The sequence below is a fragment of the Cetorhinus maximus genome, chromosome 6 (assembly GCF_964194155.1).
Source record: "Cetorhinus maximus chromosome 6, sCetMax3.hap1.1, whole genome shotgun sequence".
Classification (NCBI taxonomy): domain Eukaryota; kingdom Metazoa; phylum Chordata; class Chondrichthyes; order Lamniformes; family Cetorhinidae; genus Cetorhinus; species Cetorhinus maximus.
Genome location: NC_135884.1, coordinates 15,837,946 through 15,858,676, shown reverse-complemented (window position 1 = coordinate 15,858,676; position 20,731 = coordinate 15,837,946). Strand labels below are relative to the sequence as shown.

General features: G+C 41.4%; 1 protein-coding gene across 2 annotated transcripts in view; it reads right to left on the bottom strand.

The window, feature by feature from the left end:
• Window positions 1-6,754: 6,754 nt before the first annotated feature.
• The window catches only part of dnase1l4.1 (deoxyribonuclease 1 like 4, tandem duplicate 1), a 50,118-nt gene continuing 36,141 nt past the window's right edge, over window positions 6,755-20,731 (bottom strand). For both annotated transcript variants that reach the window (XM_078543242.1, XM_078543243.1), the window contains 5 exons: window positions 18,119-18,231; window positions 16,217-16,329; window positions 11,697-11,854; window positions 7,114-7,210; window positions 6,755-7,014 (listed from right to left, as the gene is read on the bottom strand). In XM_078543242.1, coding sequence (XP_078399368.1) covers window positions 6,946-7,014; window positions 7,114-7,210; window positions 11,697-11,854; window positions 16,217-16,329; window positions 18,119-18,231 — 550 coding nt within the window. In that variant the 3' untranslated portion in view covers window positions 6,755-6,945. The remainder of the gene's footprint in view (window positions 7,015-7,113; window positions 7,211-11,696; window positions 11,855-16,216; window positions 16,330-18,118; window positions 18,232-20,731) is intronic.

The following is a 20,731-nucleotide window of genomic DNA, read 5'->3' as shown; positions in this document are numbered from 1 at the left end:
CAGATCTTGTAGTGATGATGGTCCCAGGATATTGGCTCAAGAATGATGAGGGAATGGCAAAAAATGTCCCAAGTATGGATGATGTTGACTTTGAGGTGGTTTTCATTGTGCTTATCGATCTCGCTGACAAATTGCAAGGGCTGGCGTTGCTGTTGATGGAATGTAGTAGCTTCACTCAGGCATGTGTGTGAAGGTCTGGAATATGCTAGCTTGGTCACTTGTATTTATGGTAATAATATGATCAGAAGAGTTTGAGGGCAGTATAACTAAGGTCATAAAATGATTGGAAGTGAATTTCTGAAATGTTCGTGTTATCCTGTTGTGATTTTGTAAGTATTTTAATGCTACAATTCATTGGCACTTTGCATGAGTGTAGAGATCAAAGGTAAAAGTGGTATATGAATGAGTGAACCACTATATTGGAGCATTCATAGTGGAATTGTGAAGTATGGAGTCTCAATAAAGACCTGATACTTCATTTTTACAACTGGGTGTGTGTACTCTTGTGTTTAAGCCAGTGAGACTAGCTAATGCGAACAAGAAAGAAATCCAACAACTTCCTACTCGGCACCAAAATAAGCGAAGGTTTCTTCTGTACACTAGTGAATTCATAAATACGTTGGTAAAGAATGTGTTTGATTTCACTACATATGGTGTACACAGGAAAATTATCCCATTATACCTTGTTATCAAAGTCAAAAATGATATTGCGACTAACTGTGATAAATTACACCCCCCCCCCATCCTCTTGACCTGCCTATAGTCTTTGATCCAGTTGATCACACCATCCTCCTCTAAAGCCTCTCCAGCATTATCCAGTGATACTGCACTCACCTAGTTCCGTCTTATCTATTCAGTCATAGCCAGGGAATCACCTGCAATGGTTTCTCTTCCTGCTGCTGCATCGTTACCTTTGGTATTCCAAAAGGATCTATCCTTGGGCCCATCCTATTTCACATCTACATGCTGCACCTTAGAACACCATTGGAAAACTGACCATCAGGTTCCATATCTATCTATGCTGTTCCCTCCACTGACAATGCCCCCCGCCCTCCCCCAATGCCCACCTCAGTTCAGCTACTGCTGTTACCTCTTGACATGGCTATTCCAAGACATACCTGATAAAAGCAAAAAACTGCAAATGGTGGAAATCAAAAACAAAAATACCTTCTGTTGAAGAGTCATACGGACTCGAAACATTAACTGTATTCCTCTCTGCAGATGCTGTCAGACCTGCTGAGTTTTTCCAGGTATTTTAGTTTTTGTCCAAGACATACCTGGTTGACTTTCCATCTTCCACTCTCCATCAACTTAATCTCATCCAAAACTTGTGTCCTAACCATGTCCCATTCACCCCTGTGCTCATTGATCTACATTGGTTTCTGGTTAAGCAACATCTTGGTTTTAAAATTCTCATCTTTGTTTTTGAATCCCTTACACCTCTCTATCTCTAATGTCCTTCAGTCCTACAACCCTCAACTATCTGTGGTCCTCTAATTTTGGCCTCTTCAGCATTCATATTATTAATAACATCAGTCGTAACCTTATTGAATGGCAGAGCAAGCTCGAAGGGCTGAATGGCCTAATCCTGCTCCAAAGTCCTATGTTCTATTCCTGTAAATGCTGCATCCTTGACAGCTTTCAGTTCCTCAGACCCTAAGGTCTGAAATTCCACCCCCCTAAACCCCGCTACTTCACTTTCCTCCTCCAAAATGCTCATTAAAGCATACCTTTTGATCAAATGTTAGGCCACCTACCTAACGTGGTGTCAAATTTTGTTTGATAATGCTCCTGTAAAGTGCCTTGGGGTGTTTTACCGTGTTAAGGGTATAGAAACAAGGCAAGTTGTTGTTCACCCCAATCACATTAGACTTTGGAGATGGTGGTGTAGTGGCATTGTCACTGGACCCATAATTCAGAGACCCAGGGTAATGCTCTGGGGACCTAGGTTTGAATCCCACCATGGCAAATGGTGAAATTTGAATTCAATAAAAATCTGGAATTAAACCACTGCCGGTTGTTGTAAAAATCCATTTGGTTCACTAATGCTCTTTATGGAAGGAAATCTGCTGTCCTTACCTGGTCTGGCTCCAGACCCAAAGAAATGTGGTTGACTCTTAAATACCCTCTGAACAAGGGCATAATAAATGTTGGCCTAACCAGCGACACCCACATCCCATGAATGAATAGAAAAAAAAAGTCAAGCATACTGAAAAGTACTTCCTACTGACTAAGTGGAATTTCCACTGCATACCAGCAGTGACCTCATGGCCCTTCTAAGTAACATCGCTAAATTATTAATTAGCAATTTGGAACTATTGGATCATGTGTGCTAGAGAGTAGGTTGAAATTTTTCAAATTAACTTAAGATGTAGCCCTCAGAGATCAGTTTGATTCTGTTCATCAGGCTGGGTTTGAACTCATTCTGAGAGGTGAGCTGATTAAGCCCATTTCCCCAGAAGTATAAAGCAGTTACTCATTCAAGTCACGTGTCCGAGGCCAGTGAGAACAGATTTAGTTCACTCTGCCTGTCTTTTTAGCTTAATAATGTATTATCTCAAACCATTCTTTTCTCTTTTTAAAAAAAGCTATTTTCAATATCTGTCTTTCCATAAAATGGTCAAACAAACCAGACACACTGCTCAAATATGGTTTCAGCAATCGTGTACAAACCCAGCATAACCCCCTTCTGTGCAATGAATTCCACGCAGTTCTCCTTTTGAACCTAGTTCCCTGCTAACAGTGTGGGAGTAATGAACTTTACCCTTTTAGATCTCTCATAAGGCTGCCAATATTTTTTTTTCTTTAGCCATCACGGTCAATCTCTGATAACGGTCCCAATGCTTGATCACTACCCACTTGGCTTTCTCATGCCATTTTAACTGCTATACTTACTGGCTAACCATTTTTTTCATGATGTTACATATTTCATTATTAAATGTAATTTGCCCTTCATCTGCTCAGCTGTTATGTCTCTATTGATCTGGTACCTATTTCCTCAGGATGTGTAATTTCCCCTTCAGGAATAAAAACTATTACTGGCAGATTTAAGCATGGATGAAATGGATGCCAATTCTATAATGCTACTCTCCCTCACTCAGTACAGTGCTCTTACTTGGATGTTGAATGGTCACCTAACCTCTCGAAATATATAGAAAAGCCCTGCTGGTACACTGATCTCCATAAATGACCTTCTGTGCATTTCTCTGCTTGTGTCATTGAAAGAAAGACAGACTTGCATTAATGCAGCCCCTTTCACAACCACTAGACATCCCAAAGCACTTTGCAACCAGACAAATACTTTTGAAGTGCAGTCACTGTTGTAATGTAGAAAATGTGGCACCCAATTTGCGCACAGCAAACTCCCACTAACAGAAATGTGATAATGACCAGATTATTATTTTTTTGTGACGTTGATTGAAGGATAAATATTGGCCAGGAAACTGGGGGGCACTCAAAAGCAAAAGCAGAATACTGCAGATGCTGGAAACCTGAAATAAAACCAGCAAACTTTGGAACTACTCAGCACGTCAAACTGTAAACTGAATTAACGTTTCCAGTCGATGACCTTTCATTTTTAAGACCATAAGACATAGGAGCAAAAGTAGGCCATTTGGCCTATCAAGTCTGTTCTGCCGTTCAATGAGATCATGGCTGATCTGATAATCCTCAACTCCATTTTCCTGCCTTTTTCCCATAATCCTTGATTCCCTTAGTGATCAAAAATCTGTCTATCTCTGACTTGAATATATTTAAAGACTCAGCTTCTACAGCCTTCTGCGGTAAAGAATTCCACAGATTCACTACCCTCAGAGAAGAAATTCCTTATCATCTCTATTTTAAATATCGGCCCCTTACTCTGAGATTATGCCCTCTGGTCCTAGACTCTCCCACAAGGGGAAACAACCTCTCAGCATCTATCCGGTCAAGCCCCCTAAGAATCTTATGTTCCAATAAGGTCACCTCTCATTCTTCTAAATTCCAATGAGTACAGGCCCAACCTACTCAACTTCTCCTCATAAAAAAAATCCCTCCATACCCAGAATTAACCTAGTGAACCTTCTGTGGACTGTCTCCAATGCCAGTATATCTTTCCTTAGATAAGGGGACCAAAGCTGTCTTTTGTAATTTTAGCAAGACTTCCCTATTTTTATAAAAGCAAAATACTGTGGATGCTGGAAATCTGAAACAAAAACATAAATTGCTGGATAAACTCAGCAGGTCTGACAGCATCTGTGGAGAGGAAGACAGAGTTAACGTTTCGAGTCCTCTGGGACACCCTGGTCCACTCCTCCTTCACCCCCTACACCTCAACCCCCTCCCACAGCACCTTCCCATGCAACCGCAGAAGGTGCAACACCTGCCCCTTTATTTCCCCCCTCCTCACCGTCCAAGGGCCCAAACACTCCTTTCAAGTGAAGGATCTTGCACTTGCACTTCCCTCAAATTAGTCTGTTGCATTGGCTGCTCCCAATGCGGTCTCCTCTACATTGGAGAGACCAAACGCAGACTGGGTGACTGCTTTGAGGAACACCTTTGGTCCGTCCGCAAGCATGACCCAGACCTTCCTGTCGATTGCCATTTCAACACACCACCCTGCTGTCATGCCCACATGTCCATCCTTGGCCTGCTGCAATGCTCCAGTGAACTGGAGGAACAGCACCTCATCTTCCGATTAGGCACTTTACAACCTTCCGGACTTAGCATTGAGTTCAACAACTTCAGGTCATGAACTCTCTCTTCCATCCTCACCCCCTTTTTAACCCCCTTTTTTCTAATAATTGTTATTTTTTTTTCTTTTCCCACCTATTTCTATTATTATTTTAAAAATTTATTTCCATCCATTGTTTTATCTCCACCTTTTAACCTATTTCGATCCCTTCCCCCTACCCCACCCCCGCTAGGGCCATCTGCCACTTGCTCATCCTGCTTTCTACCCTTAATGTCACCATTAGCACATCCTTTAGCTAATATCACCACCGTCAACACCCCTTTGACCTTTTGTTTATAACACCTTTGGCAATCTCTCCTTTGCCTCCACCTATCACTGGCCCTCTATCCAGCTCCCCCTGTACCACCCCCCTTAAGCAGCTTATATTTCACCACATTTCTATTTCTCTTTAGTTCTGCAGAAGAGTCATACAGACTCGAAACATTAACTCTGTCTTCCTCTCCACAGATGCTGTCAGACCTGCTGAGTTTTTCCAGCAATTTTAGTTTTTGTTCCCTATTTTTATACTCCATTCCCTATGAAATAAAGGCCAATATTCCATTTGCCTTCCCAATTACCAGTTGAACTGTATGTTAGCTTTTTGGGATTCATGCACAAGGACTCCCAAATCCCTCTATGCTGCAGCCTTCTGCAGTCTTTCTCCATTTAAATAATATTCAGCTCCTCTATTCTTCCTGCCAAAGTGCATAACCACACATTTTCCCACATTATATTCCACCTGCCACCTTTTTGCCCACTCACTTAACCTGTCTATATCCCTCTGTAGACTCCTTGTGTCATCCTCACCACTTGCCTTCCCACCTATTTTGGTGTCACCCGCAAACTTGGCGATAGTACATTCACTTCCCTCATCTTAGTCATTAATATATATTGTAAATATTTGAGGCCCCAGCACTGATCCCTGTGTCATTCCACTAGTTACAGGTTACCATCCTGAAAATGCCCCCGTTACCCCAACTCTCTGTCTTCTATTAGTTAGCTAATCCTCTTTCCATGCTAATATATTACCCCCAACACCATGGGCTCTTATCTTATTAAGAAGCCTTGCGTGCGGTACCCTATCGAGCGCCTTTTGGAAATCCAAATATATTACATCTACTGGTTTCCCTTTATCCTGCTAGCTACCTCCTCAAAAGAATTCTAAGAAATTTGTCAGGCATGATTTCCCCTTCATGAAGTCATACTGACTCTGCTTGACTAGATTATGTAATTCTAAATGCTCTATTACATCCTTTATAATAGACTCTGTAACATTTTTCCCAAAAACAGATGTTAAGCTAACTGACCTAAAGTTACCTGTTTTTTGTCTCCCTCCCTTTTCGAATAAGGGTGTTACATTGGCAGTTTTCCAATCCTCTGGACTTTTCCAGAATCTAAGGACTCTTGGAAGATTACTACCAGTGCATCCACTATCTCTGTAGCTACTACCTTTAATATCCTAGGATGCAACCCATCAGGTCCTGGGGACTTATTGGACTTTAGTCCCATTAGTTTCCCTAGTAATTTTTCTCTAGTGATAGTTATTGTATTTATTTCCTCCCCCCTCTTTTACCCCTTGATTATTTAGTATTGAAATGCTATTAGCGTCTTCTACTGTGAAGACTGAAGCAAATTATTTCTTCAACTCCTCTGCAATTTCCTGGTTCCCCATTATTATTTTCTCCAGTCTCATTCTTTAGAACTTGAACATTGGAACATTAACTTTAGAATGCAAGCATTGTTAAATATGTGTAAAAATGACAAACGCATCATCCCAGTACAGTATAAGTCCAGGAATTGATGCAAGCATTCAGTCGACAGTCACTAGCCTTTGCATTTGCTAAGTGGTCCTGGGGCAACAGTGCTCAAGTGAACCCACAAAATTTGTGCATTGCTCTTCCCTGATTGTACTTGGCACTATAGTTTCCTACTGACAAATGGACACTCAAGGTTTTCATTGGTAAAGGTGAAGACACCCATTTCTGTGCTTTTGTTCCCAATAACTAGAAACAGTGGGTTGCTGCTATTAAAATAAGCAAGACATTTATATTTACCACTGCACCTGATGGCAAAAGTGGGGATTTTTATTCTACTGAAATGTAATTGATACATTTATTAAGATGACATCAGATTTCATCAAGATACAAGTATTAAATCATGATTGGTGCTGTTTTCCAGTGTTGTCCAGACTCTACTCAGTGCTCTCGTGTTCACTGATTCTGTCCGGGTCGGGTTTATTTTTTCTCCTCCTCAATTAATTTGAGTTCTACCTCAATGGGGTAGTGGTCACTCACGTCCAAAGCCTGATCATAAAGAGACAAGCTTTTTTTTTATTATTTCGGTACTTCATTCATTATCATTTCAGTAAAAAATATCACAATCTGAGTTACTATCTGACCTACCTGCTGTTCAGTCAGATTCAATGCTTCCTGGAAGTTGAAGGGCTTTGCTGAATTTGAAACAATCCCCTGATAAAATGTATCGCCATAAACAACAATCCTGTCAACAACAGCAACAGTCATAAATCAGACACAGTGCCATCAACAGTGCAAACAGAGAATTCACTGTGGACTTGCAAACATCAAGAGAAATATTGCATTGCAATGAGATGTTTTATACAGGGAAACAAAAAACATATAATGTTAATGGATGCAATCTTATCCAAGCTTGACACATTCAGAGTGAGAAGCACTCATTTAGATTTAAAACTGACATGCTGTATGTATTTCACTCTTCACACCAAACACGGCTTCGTTTTTTTACAATTAATTTGTGATCCGTATTATTCTTTGTTCATCATCTCATTCCATGTGTTTCCGTAATTGTTGCAAAAAAACTGGTTTGTGGTTTATAATATTTGAGGCATTTTTTTAGTTTTAGGAATAAAAGTTTAACTGTAGAAAATGGGATAAATGCAATTAAAGCAAGCTTGGAACCTATTACACTTAAAAAGCTTGGCGCCATGTTGCCTTAAGAGGTTAACAGCTAGAGGAATAAAGCCACAAAACAGCAAGTGGGTTTACTTAGCTAAAGGACTGGAGACCGTTCTTGCGGTAATGGCATTCTGGAGATATATTTTTGTCTTGGGAGTTAGAGCTAAATTAATTTAATAGCATTCAGTGAATGCTGAAAGGTTGCGAAAACCCGTTTACTTCAACAATTTCTTCTTTGATCTGTAAATGAGGGATAATTAATCTAAAGGTCAGTTTGAGGACATCCCAGAGCAGGATACATTATTACGGGGATGGGTGGAGCTTAGCGAGATTCTCTAGTTTCAATTTATCTGGTGTTTTTTTGCTGAGTTTTTTTAGTTGCAGTTTGAACTTTGTGTGGTTTGCAGCTCACTGAGAGAAGATAGCCAAAGCAAGTGATAGTTAAATAGACCTGCACTGTAAGCAGAGTAAAAAGCTCATTCCTATATTTCCACAGTGTTGACAACTCTTGTCATCTCTTGTGTCCCACGGCTAGTTCAAAGTTTTCCCACTTGAAAATGGCTTTAAGTGTGTTTTCCCTCAGAGTGAACTGGTGATTGGCTCTTCTGATTTGCGCTCTCTCCCCTTATATAATGGAAGCAGATAGGACTTTCATCCTATAGTTAATTAAACCATTTGACATAGGTGATATCTTGGTGCAGAGTTCCTGGCAGGGTGAGGTATTGCTGTCCCAGTGGAAGAGGTAGAGATGAAGAGTTTCACAAAGGAGGGAGAGAGATTCAGTAAGCTGCTCTTGCACATCTAACAACTAATTGGGAATGTCACATGTCTGGGGACGGTGAAGGGGGAGAGATGTTGATTGCATCCTTGTGTCAGGATGAGATATAAAAGCCATAAATGTTAGTTTGCATTCTCATCTTCGAGCCAGAAGATTGAAGGCTCAAGTCCAATTAGAACTTGAGCACGATGTTTTAAATGACACTTCAATGCTGTACTGAGAGAGTGCTGTACTGAGAGAGTGCTGTACTGAGAGAGTGCTGTATTGAGAGAGCGCTGTACTGAGAGAGTGCTGCATTGCTGGAGATTCTGTTTTTAGGCGAGAGATTTAAACTCTCCCTCATCAGGTGGATGTAAAAAAATCTCATGACACAGTTCAGAAAGCAGAGGTGCACCATGAGTGTACCTACTTTAGCCAGTATCTCCTAGCAGAAACAGTAGTGGAAGCAAAATATGTAATAGCTAGTAAGACAGAAGTGGACGAACAGAATGTGAAACAGAAGCGGAACCTGAAAGAGAAAATTTTTTATGGATTTGGCTAAAAAGGGGGAAATGGGACTAAGTGAAAAGCTCTTTCAGGTACACAGGGGTACATAGCTTCCTGCTGTATGTAAAATGTCACGACTCAATGAGTTACATTAATTAAGGATTAATATTGCATACAGCATAACAGATGGCCAGCATTGAGATGGGTAAAGAATATCGCATGCTGGCAGTAAGTTTTATTAAACATGCCTTTGGGAACTGAAGCCTGAATGAAGGTAATAATATCGCAGAGTTCTAGCCTTAGAATTTTTTTAAAAGCAATCCATGGAGAAAAGGTGGCATGAATAATTTATCAACTTGTTGCTGGCAGTAACCCTTCAATCACCTTTTAATCAGGCAGTGATGTTAGATATACAAAGCAACCAAGAAACAGGCTGAAGAGGTGACTGGAGGTGTGTTCACCTCACCCATGAGTGCACCTACTTCGGCCATGTCGTCAGAAAGAGATGACAACTGCAACCCAGGCAATTTTGGGTGAGTGACTGGAAAAGAGGTGGGGCTGGAGTCACCCAGGGCCAGTTTCACAGCTTTGTATGGGCAGTCAGAAATCCCACTTGTCCTCTCAACTTAAAAATAATGTGTTGTGGATGGGAGGGGTCTCCTTAAAGAAATGAGGGAGCAAATGAGTTTAAAACTTGGTAGGGTAGGTTGGGGGTGAGAAGGGAACCAGGTAATTAAGCAAAGACATGGAACTGACATTTTGCTGATTACCATGTACCACCACCCCCAAACCTGACCACCTCCCCTCTCCTCAGCTCCTCAGTACTCCTCCATGTTGAACACCACTTGGGGGAAGCATTGAGGGGGACCACATCAAGTGATAGACAGAACTAAGCAATTCCACAACCCATGGATCAGACCTAAGCTCTGCAGTCCTGTCACATCTAGTCATGAATGGTGGTGGACAATTAAACAACTCACTGGAGTGGGAGGCTTCACAAATATCCCATCTTCAATGATGGGGGAGCCCAGCACATCAGTGCAAAAGATAAAGCTGAAACATTTGCAACAATCTTCGGCCAGAAGTGCCAAATGGATGATCTATCTCGGATTCCTCCAGAGGCCCCCAGTATTACAGTTGCCAGTCTTCAGCCAATTCGATTCACTCCACATGACATCAAGGAACGGCTGAAGACACTGGATACTGCAAAGGTTATGTGCCCTGACAATATTCCAGCAATAGTACCGAAGACTTGTGCTCCAGAACTAGCCACACCACTAGCCAAGCTGTTCCAGTACAGCTACAACATTGGCATCTACCCGGCTACGTGGAAAATTGCCCACGCGCATCTTGTACACAAAAAGCAGGACAAATCCAACTCAGCCAATTACCGCCTCATCAGTCTACTCTCCATCATCAGTGAAGTAATGGAAGGGGTCATCAACAGTGCTATCAAGCGGCACTTGCTTAGCAATAATCTGCTCACTGATGCTCAGTGTGTTCCACCATGGTCTCTCAGCTCCTGACCTCATTACAGCCTTGGTTCAAACATGGACAAAAGAGCTGAACTCCGGAGGTGAGGTGAGAATGACCACCCTTGTCATCAAGGCAGCATTTGACCGAGTATGGCATCAAGGAGCCCTAGCAAAACTGGAGTCAATGGGAATCAGGGGGAAAACTCTCCACTGGCTGGAGTCATACCTAGCCCAAAGGAAGATGGTTGTGGTTGTTGGAGGTCAATCATCTCAGCTCCAGGACATCACTTCAGGAGTTTCTCAGGGTAGTGTCCTCGGCCCAACCATCTTCAGCTGCTTCATCAATGACCTTCCTTCCATCATAAGGTCAGAAGTGGAGATGTTCGCTGATGATTGCAATGTTCAGTACCATTCGTGACTCCTCAGATACTGAAGCAGTCCATGCCCAAATACACCAAGACCAGGACAATATCCAGGCTTGGGCTGACAAGTGGCAAGTAACATTTGTGCCACACAAGTGCCAGACAATGACCATCTCCAACAAGAGAGAATCTAACCATCGTCCCTTGACATTCAATAGCATTACGATCACTGAATCCCCCACTATCAACAACCTAGGGGTTACCATTGACCAGAAACTGAACTGGACTAGCCATATAAATAATGTAGCTATGAGAGCAAGTCAGAGGCTAGGAATCTTGCGACAAGTAACTCACCTCCTGACTCCCCAAAGCCTGTCCACCATCTACAAGGCACAAGTCAGGAGTGTGATGGAATACTCCCCACTTGTCTGGATGAATGCAGCTCCCACAACATTCAAGAAACTTGATACCATCCAGGACAAAGCAGCCTGCCTGAACAGCACCCCATCCATAAACATTCACTCCCTCCACCACCAACGCACAGTAGCAGCAGTGTGTACCATCTACAAGTTGCATTACAGAAACTCACCAAGGCCCCTTAGACAGCACCTTCCAAACCCACGACCACTACCATCCAGAAGGACAAGGGCAGCTGACAAATAGGAACACCACCACCTGGAAGATCCCCTTCAAGCCACACACCATCCTGACTTGGAAATATATCACCGTTCCTTCACTGTTGCTGGGTCAAAATCCTGGAAATCCCTTCCTAACAGCACTGTGAGTGTACCTACACCACATGGACTGCAGTGGTTCAAGAAGGCTGCTCACCGCCAGCTTCTCCAGGGCAATTAGGGAAGGGCAATAAATGCTGGCCTAGCCAGCGATACTCACAGCCCATGAATGAATATGAAAAAAATTCTGTTCTCATGCATGTGATTTGTGCTTTACCTGTCATAGGCCTGGTCCGTCTTTAGCCTAGCAGAAGTGTCCTCTTCATCTCCAATGAGCCAGTGGAAATTTTTATCCTTTCTGAGTCGTATTTTTTCCATCTGCTTCTTCGATACATACCTGCCATCAGCATTAAAGTCCCCAAGTAGCATGATGTTCTGTGGAAAGGGGGAATCTGTCAGGTGCGGTATGACATGATTAAACCCCCTCCTGTGCAGCGTCTGATTAAATTAAGCTAGTTAACCTTAGAAATAACTTTTAGTAATATTAACAGATGTCGCTTAAATGTGGTTGTATAACATTCCTCTGCTCACTATTTTAACACACAAACACATTTACTTTAAATTGGTTAATTCCCCTCTAAAAAGAAATATCATTAAGCATGTGGCTACTAATACATTCACAGTCATTTCCAGGCTGAAGTGCTGAAATGCTTTTCATTCTTCCAGATGATTGTTTTTTACCCTACATAAATTCTTTTAATTTTTTAAGTAGTTACTTTATTTGACCTCTAAAGCAGCCTGTCCTAACTCACTACCATGCTTGACAGTGTCCTATATGCTGTGATGCCAACATTGAGGAGTAAGATTTAGGGTTTCAAAGTTAGACAGATTGGAAATCCACCAAGGCAAAGGGACTTGAACTGTCCTGGTGGCCACCTTGTCCTGAAATGCACCACCTTGTGTAGTACTGAGCCATATAGATCGGGAAAGTATCAGGTTCGATACTGGGTCAGCGGTGAGTCATAGAATCATTTACAGCACAGGAGGAGACCATTTGGCCCATCATGTGTATGCCAGCTCTCCATGGGGCAATCAAGTCAGTCCCATTCCCTCGCTGTATCCCCATAGCCCTGCATATTTCTTTTCTTCAAGTGTCCATCCAAATTCCTTTTGATCATCTCTGATTCCACCAGCCTTATGGACAGCGAATTCCAGGTCATTACCACTCACTGTGTAAAAAACTCCTCCTGCATCTCTTGCCCAAAACCTTCAATCTGTTTCCCCTTAGTCCTTGTATCATCAGCTAATGGGAACAGTTTTTCCTTGTCTACCTTATCCAAACCTGTCATAATCTTGTACCACTATCAAATCTCCCCTCAACTTTCTTTATTCCAAAGGAAACAACCCCAGCTTCTCCAACCTAACCTTGTGGCTAAAATACTTCATCCTTGGAGCCACTCCAGTAAATCTCCTCTGCACCGTCTCAAGGATCCTCACATCCCTTTTACAGTGTGGTCACCAGAGCTGGATGCAGTCCTCTAGTTGTGGTCCAACCAGAGCTTTATAAAGGTTCAGTATAACTGCTTTTGTACTCAATGTCTCTGTGAAAGCCAAGAACCCACATGCTTTGCTAAACACTCTCTCAATATGTCTTGCCACCTTCAAAGATCTATGCACATACATTCCCAGGTCTGACTGTCCCTGCACACTCTTTAGAACTGTGCATAATGTCTATATTGCTTTTCCTTATCCTTTCTGTCAAAATGCATCGCCTCTCACTTCTCTGCATTAATTTCCATCAGCCACTTGACTGCCCATTCTGTTAGCCTATCTATGTCCTGTTGCAGGTAATTGGTATCCTCACTGCTTGCTAAGTTTCATATCATTGGCAAATTTTGAAATATTACTGTCTATTCCAATATCCAGATTTATATATGTCAAAAAACAAAGCATTGGTCCTAGAACCAATCCTTGGGGAACACTACTGTCTACCATCCTCCAGTCTGAAAAATATGTGAGTTTGTCAGTCTCAGCTTGGAGAAACATTAGAGATGCTACAATGAGCTTTGATGCTTCAGATTTAGGCAGGGGCAAATCAAGCCTGGGTTTAGCCATCTGATTGTCAGCCAATGATGCCTCCAGGGAAACGCACATGTGTAGCACTCATCTCTGATGATCCCTTCAAGCTATCAGGCAGCCTGTTGGCATTCGCCCCTCACACTCATACATGAAGAATAGTATTGGATGAGAACCTGGAAGGTATCCATGGCAGACATGACTCAGGTTGGAAAACAGTTGGAGGATATAAATGGAAGTGGGGTCATCTTAAATGGCTACCCTTTAGGATAGCAAGAGAATTACTCTTGAAATTCATTTAATTAGTTTATTAAGTCTGATTGTTTGTGGTATGATTGCTGTAATTTTATTGCTTACAGTGCCAATGAAGGAACTAAATGTGGTCGCTAAAACTCTCACTTGCCATCAATATAAGGTAGTCACCAAGAAATCAAATAGGGAATTCAGAAGAAATGTCTATACCCAGAGAGAGGTGAGAATGTGGAACCTGCTATGACAGGGTTGAAGTGCTGTTGTACAATAGTTGAGGCAAATAATCTGGATGCATTTGAGGAGAGGATAGAAAAACATGAGGGAGAAGGTAATAGAGGGTTATGTTGATACAGTTAGATGAGGAACAATAGGAGTACTCTTGAGTGGTCAGGTTGGGCTGAATGGCCTGTTTCTGTGCTATATATTCTATGCAATTCTATGTAAAAGGAGACGAGAGTAGATATAAGATTTTTGGTCCCTATTTTCCAATTTCCATTTTGAGTTCTCAATCAACAGCAATGTCAGTGAGCGCTGCCTCAAGTGTAATTCTCACTCTAGGACCAATTCTGATACAAGTGAATTTCATTTTACTACTTCTGTCTATCTTATTTGTGAATTCCCTGCCCCACACCAAATCTATCCCTTGCCCCCTTCTTTTCACAGATTTCCCTAACAATCAACAGTTTCTATCCTCCTTATCTTTCATATTCCCCTTATTGATTTCCCTCATCTTAGCCTGCACCTTCTGCCTCCATCTGTCATTTCCACTCCAGTCTAATTTTGCCTTCCATTAGCTTTCCCCATTCCCTTTCTCTAGTTCCACCTTCTTGTTATTTCAAAATTGCACCTGTCTGTGTCCATTCATCCATTTTGTGTGATCTGATTGGTCAGTCAGCCTGAATTTTCTCCCACCTCCTTGGCCTGATTTACTTCTTTGACAGAATTGTTGATCAGTGAGTGAAGATCAGGGCAGAGCTGCAGTCATCGCTGGGGCTCTGGCACTGATTCTTCACAACAAAATATCATGGTCACCTGCAGCCAGACCTCTATTCTGTAGGTGATTACTCTAAGTGGGATAGTCTGGGGATGGAAACCATGCAATGTTCTGGTCAGACCAAACCTTGAGTACTATGTCCATTCTGAGGACCCAGACACGAGGGAAACACTCAAGTGCTGAAGGCTGCTCCCAAGTATCATGAGCTCAGCTGTGAAGGAACACTTGAACAAATTTTCATCTCCGAGGGAAGGGTTTATAGGATGGTAAATGATCCGAAAAGGCTAAATCTAGAATTTAAACTAGTAAAGGGTAACTTTCAGGCAAATCAGGAATATTTTCTTCACACTGTGTGGCTCCAATAGAGAGAAGCTATAATGTGCGTCGGGATGGATAAACCAATGAAATCTCAGTGGTTCCCAAATCATAATTGCCTTGTGATCTTGTAAGCTACAGGTGGGTAATTGGAACCAGGTTTGACAGCTTGTCAATTAGCAGGGAGCTGTCAGTCTTTGCAAGGAGTTTGAAAAGAGGCAGCACTAACAAGGCCGAGAGAAAGAAGCAAAAATTGAAGAAAGTATCTTTAGAAAGGCTGAGGGGTAAAGTGATGTAGGACATAGAAGAAACTCAGAATTAGACAGGGGCTAGGGGGAGTGCAATTCCAAGAGAAAGAAAGCGAACTACAAACAAAAAGCAGAAAGGCAAATGAGATAGGAAGGAGCTTCCATGAGGAGGAGTTATCAAGAGATTGGGAAAAATGAGCAGGAGGTTTACACGTCAGATTGGAATGAAGAAAATTCTATCACAATCTGCATTAAAATGGCCAGAGAATGTGCATGCAACAGAATTTGAAACAAGAACAATTCTGGTATGGTGTGTTTTGCTTTTATTTCTATGAACTGTATAAGGGGTGATTGTAGTTTTGAATCTATCATTAGATAGATCATTATAAGGACTTTGTATTGTTAATGTGTATTGTCCAGAACTTCCTCCACTTTAGAGTTCAGAGTGAGAGGAGACCTTCACCCTTCAGAGTTGGCTGGATTCAAACTCAGGATCTGGAAGCGAAAAGATTATCTTGGCTCTGGCCCACTTTGTCACCATCTCAGGTATCATGCATAAACTTGAACAATAGGATTTAGTTCCAGAGGCAAAATATCATTCTGAGATAGGGGCTAAATGGGACACTAGGTTAAAATGAGTTTATTTTTCAGAATGCCTGTTTGTAATAAAAGGGTTAATATACTCACCATATTAAATAAAGTGGGCATGTGACTGCTGTGTAACTGCTGGTGACTATTGTAGTGGCTGTTTTTTGATGACTGGGAACAGGGCAGGTAAAGTGATAAATGATGGCAAGTAACGTATATCATTTAATTCCATGACTTATGCTGTAAAATGTAATGTATATGTGGCACCTTCCTGCATGGTATTGCTTTCAAAACATACAAATATGAATAAATCTGAAAATGCACCTCAATGTTCCACTCCTTTTTGATCTTCAGGAAGACATCATAGAGTTCGTCAATTTCCTTGACTGAATCTTCAGGGCATGTGTGCTGAGGAATGAGCACAAAGTCCTGCACAACTAGAGTATGTAAAAGCCCAAGCTAAAGTCAGTATAGCATAGCTATTATCCAGTGCTTAATAAAACTCTCAATTTCAGCTACATGATCCTGTAGACCTTAAGTTCCAATGCCCCATTCCCTTTTTGTTACCCTTTCACTTGCATTACACTGTACCAAATTTGCCCAATGTATTTGCCAGAAAATGGCAAGCAAGCTATTTAAATACTACACAAATAAATCCAGGCAAATTACAAATCTGCTGCTGAATTACAATCTCCAGTGTAAAGTGTAATACAAGTTTACAGCCATTGTTCATGTTTATGGTTTTGCTGATCAGCAAACACTGGATCCTTTGCTAATGCAGTTAACAGGATATTTTAGTTCACGACACTTTCTTGTCTTATCTTTCTTTTCCTCCTTTTTATTTTTGTCATTGTGTACAAGTAGTGCCTTTGACATTTAATATGGAAACCTGATTGTCAGGTCTGCATAACTGTGTGGCAATCCTTTAGGCCAATGACACGCCAATGTCCTGCAGGTGGGGCCATTATTATATGGTGTTATTAATCAGTGGTCAGAAAGCTGCAAATCCATTGTCAGCTACATTCCTCAAGTGTAAAAATGCTTTGGCACCTGAAACATTACCTTTATAGTGTACAATTTGACACACAAATGACAACTCGCATATTAATGATATAGACGTGAACTATATATTTTAAAGGTTTCACTGCACTGCATTCGTAGTTAGACATGCAGCAGTGTAGACATAGACTGCTGCACCCACCCATTGCCTCTTATGTAGTAATATCTGAAAGTAAAGGATATGCTTCAAGCAGAAAGCTGATCAAGTCCCCAAGTATCATAATAACTGCAGATAATAATGCTCAGTGCAGTTTTCAATGGTTCCCATGCAGTTGAAAATGAACTAGGTCTTCAGATCAGAACTCAAAATGGTGGTATGGCCATTCTAGTCCAACAAAGCTCATTTCTCTGTAGGCATCTGATTCTCTTGGTATGCAAAAATTTTGAACATTCCCAATGTTTCTATTGGCACAGCCCTGTACAGTAGATCCCTTATTTTGTACAGAAGGGAATTTGGGAAAGTATAAAACCACATTGTCTGCATGTTTACATGAGACAGTAACATGTTGTGTCTGCGTAATTCAGAGAAAAGTCAGTTAAAAGCCATTGATTAACTATTTTTCTCTGCATTATGGGATCCCTACAATGAAAAATTCGGCTAGGACACCTAACATATTAAAAAGGATACGTTTTCCTAATTGTGTTTTTGGGGGGCAGCAGCACAACTTTCGATGTTCTTGTATATAAAGGGGCAAGGAGATGTTACCATCCACTCCTTCCCTCACTACTGAACTCCACCCACCAACCTGGCTGGGTTCTGACGAACTCACCCACTGTTTTGAGACAACTCTGGTTAAAGAGGAAGCACTTTGCAACACCTGACCTGTTTGAGAAAGTTTTAGGCAAATTTATTTTAAAATAAATCACTTAAATTTTTGGGTCACTCTCTTTTACCTTGTTCACTTTCCCATTCCCTCAGGAATGTGACTTTCACGTAATTCCCAAATGCTGCTCTTAAAATAAATGCAAGGAAGCACATGAGAATAATAAAGGATGACTTGCCTTCTTTATTAATTTGCCTCCCCCCCCACCCCCTCCACCCATTTCATTTTAGTGGCCTTTCTGATTATATTGCTGAGATTGCTTACTTGCATATGGAAGAGCCGCAGGAATGGTTTAACTGTGACAGTTTCCCATCTCTGGCTGTGGAACAATGAGGAACTATACCTGTGGTTTGACATTTGAACTGAATCACGAATGGTTCCCTGGAGAAAGCATCTTCGTCACCTGGCTGCATATCATCATATTGAAAGAGTCTTTCCACTTGCACAATATCATCGCTGCATGGAGAATATATGAGTTGGTTAGGCGGATTAAGGAGTACAGAACCAAGCCTTACAGACTGGGAAGATCCCAGTTTTGATCACTGGGTTAGGGGATCTCAGCTGATGCAGTGGTAGATGTGCTACAATTTGGCTTACCTCTTGTTAGGGTCTTGTCTTTATTCACTTGTAGAACAAGCCCTTAGTTGTTACAGTGATACAATTACCAGATTATTTTTTGGTCTAACAGCTTCGGGTTTCCTGGAAGTCACATCATTTATTTTTAAACAAATAATTGGCCTTTCTAGCACATATTGTACAAGCTTCTAAAGAGCATATTGCTAATGAAGTGGGGGAGTATCCTCCTTGTCCTGCAAAGATCATATCAGAAGTGCCTAAATCTGAATTGCGACATCATCTGGTTCATAACCACTAACCACAATTTAGTATTTAATTTTAGAGAGATATATTTGAGCAGTTACATGGAGTCTCTGAATCACAATTCGGATGAATGGCTTGAATGAAAGTATTAGTTTTTCTTGCTCATTTATTCCACTCTAAGATGTGGGCATCAGCATTAATTTTAGTAGATTTGGGCTCGAAATTTTCAATTGACATACTCCTTTACGGCTGCCTTAGCATTCTAACCTTCCTTAATAAATCTGATTATTCCGCTTGGAAGTGATATCATAATGGAATATGATGGAATAAATTAGCATTGCTTCACCTGCACTGGAGTGATGTGTCAAATGGCAGCAATGCTCAATGTTCTGAAGGAAGGTCAAACAGACTCAAAACATTTACTCTGTTTCTCTCTCCACAGATGCTGCTAGACCTGCTGAGTTTTTCCAGCATTTTTTGTTTTTTGTTTCAGATTTCCAGCATCTGCAGTGTTTTGCTTTTATCCCAAAGTTCTTAATGCTGAGCTAAGTCGAGCAATGAGCAGACTTGGATAACATTGGTTCACAGAAGCTTTTAAGTCTCAGAATTCGTGATTGGCCATTCTAAACTTGGGGATGGAGAACCATTAACTGACCTTAGCATCCCAGAAGTTTCATGTACGTCAAAAGTCATGACTAAGGCCGGAATTTTCCAGCCCCTCACGCCTGCGGGATCTTCCGGTCCCGCCGATGTGAGCGGAGATTTCAGTGGCTCGCTGGCCCGCTGTGGGGGTCTGGAAAATTCCAGCCAGTGACTCTAACCGCTGTAGATTTGGGTTAACAAAGCTACAGGAAATTGGCTAAAATGATCGACTAAGGGGCAACATGGCAACAGGGGTAATTTTTCAGATTTGGCGCTATGGGAAAACTGGTGCTAGCAGATCAACCGTCCGTTATACACCTTGCCTGATTTTCTTTTCTCTTGGTCGATGGAAGGGAAAACCAGTGGGTTATACAGCGGGCGGAGGATGTGAAGTCAAAGTTTTGCGCCTTGGCGGAAAGTGAAAACCACAGCCCCTAATCCCCACTGCCCCCCACCCCCCACAAAAATCTCCTGAAGGTGCACATTACCTGCCATGGCTATTGGATAGAAATTACTTTGCAGCTGACGCTGTCTGGTGCTTAACAGATATCACCTTTACAGTTGGACAATGACTAATGGCTCCTCCTACCTTACCCTCTCCATCTGGAAACCACATTCTGATTCTAACAATATAACTTGTATAAATAACGGACACACTCATGGGTGACAAATGGCTGCGACAAGAGGAGCTACCAGCATCCATGGAACCATGCTGCAATAGGAGTCAGTCGTCTTGAGCAGGAAGGGAAAAAATTGGCAACAAGGGAAGATGTGTTAAGATAATTTTTAGACAAAAGGTGATAAATGCCTACGGTTGCTTTATATTCCAGAAGTCATAATGGCTGTCAACATTACTAAGCTCTCAGATTTCACTTTTCTCCTGCCAATGTTCTTGGTAAAGTATCTGTAATGTAAAATATGTGGCAGTAATAGGATTTCAAAGTAAGCAATTGCAAGTTCATTTCAGCCATAAATCTTTATTTTCTGAGCGCAAGTATCATCGTGTATCAGTGATATAGAGGACATTAAGTTGGCCATTTCATTCGCAGCTGCTGCAGGCACAAATGCAGACCCAAAAGGCTGAAAATGATTTTTAGGGGTGTATCACAATGTATGTAGAAAAAAGCCCGTTGGTGAATAGTGCAGGAATACTGTGGATTAAGCAGAAATGTGCAGTGAGGGTGTGATTTGACTGTATTAGGTAGAGGCTGTGTCTTGTGCAAAGGAAAGGAAAATTTTAACTATTTCTGAATGGAGGAGTGGGTGTGAGGAAGTCTTAGGAAATAATATAAATATTTTTTTAAAGAAAAATTGGAGCATCTATATTAAGTACCTTGCATCTGCATGTGTTCCCTAATCAATGTGTTTATTATAAATACATAATAGGAATTATAAATTCCTATCCTCGCAATTATAATGGAAATGGTACAATGTTAAATTTGTTATACTGTAATTACACACTACTTACCAGTGGAAGTGCCACATAAATTAAGGA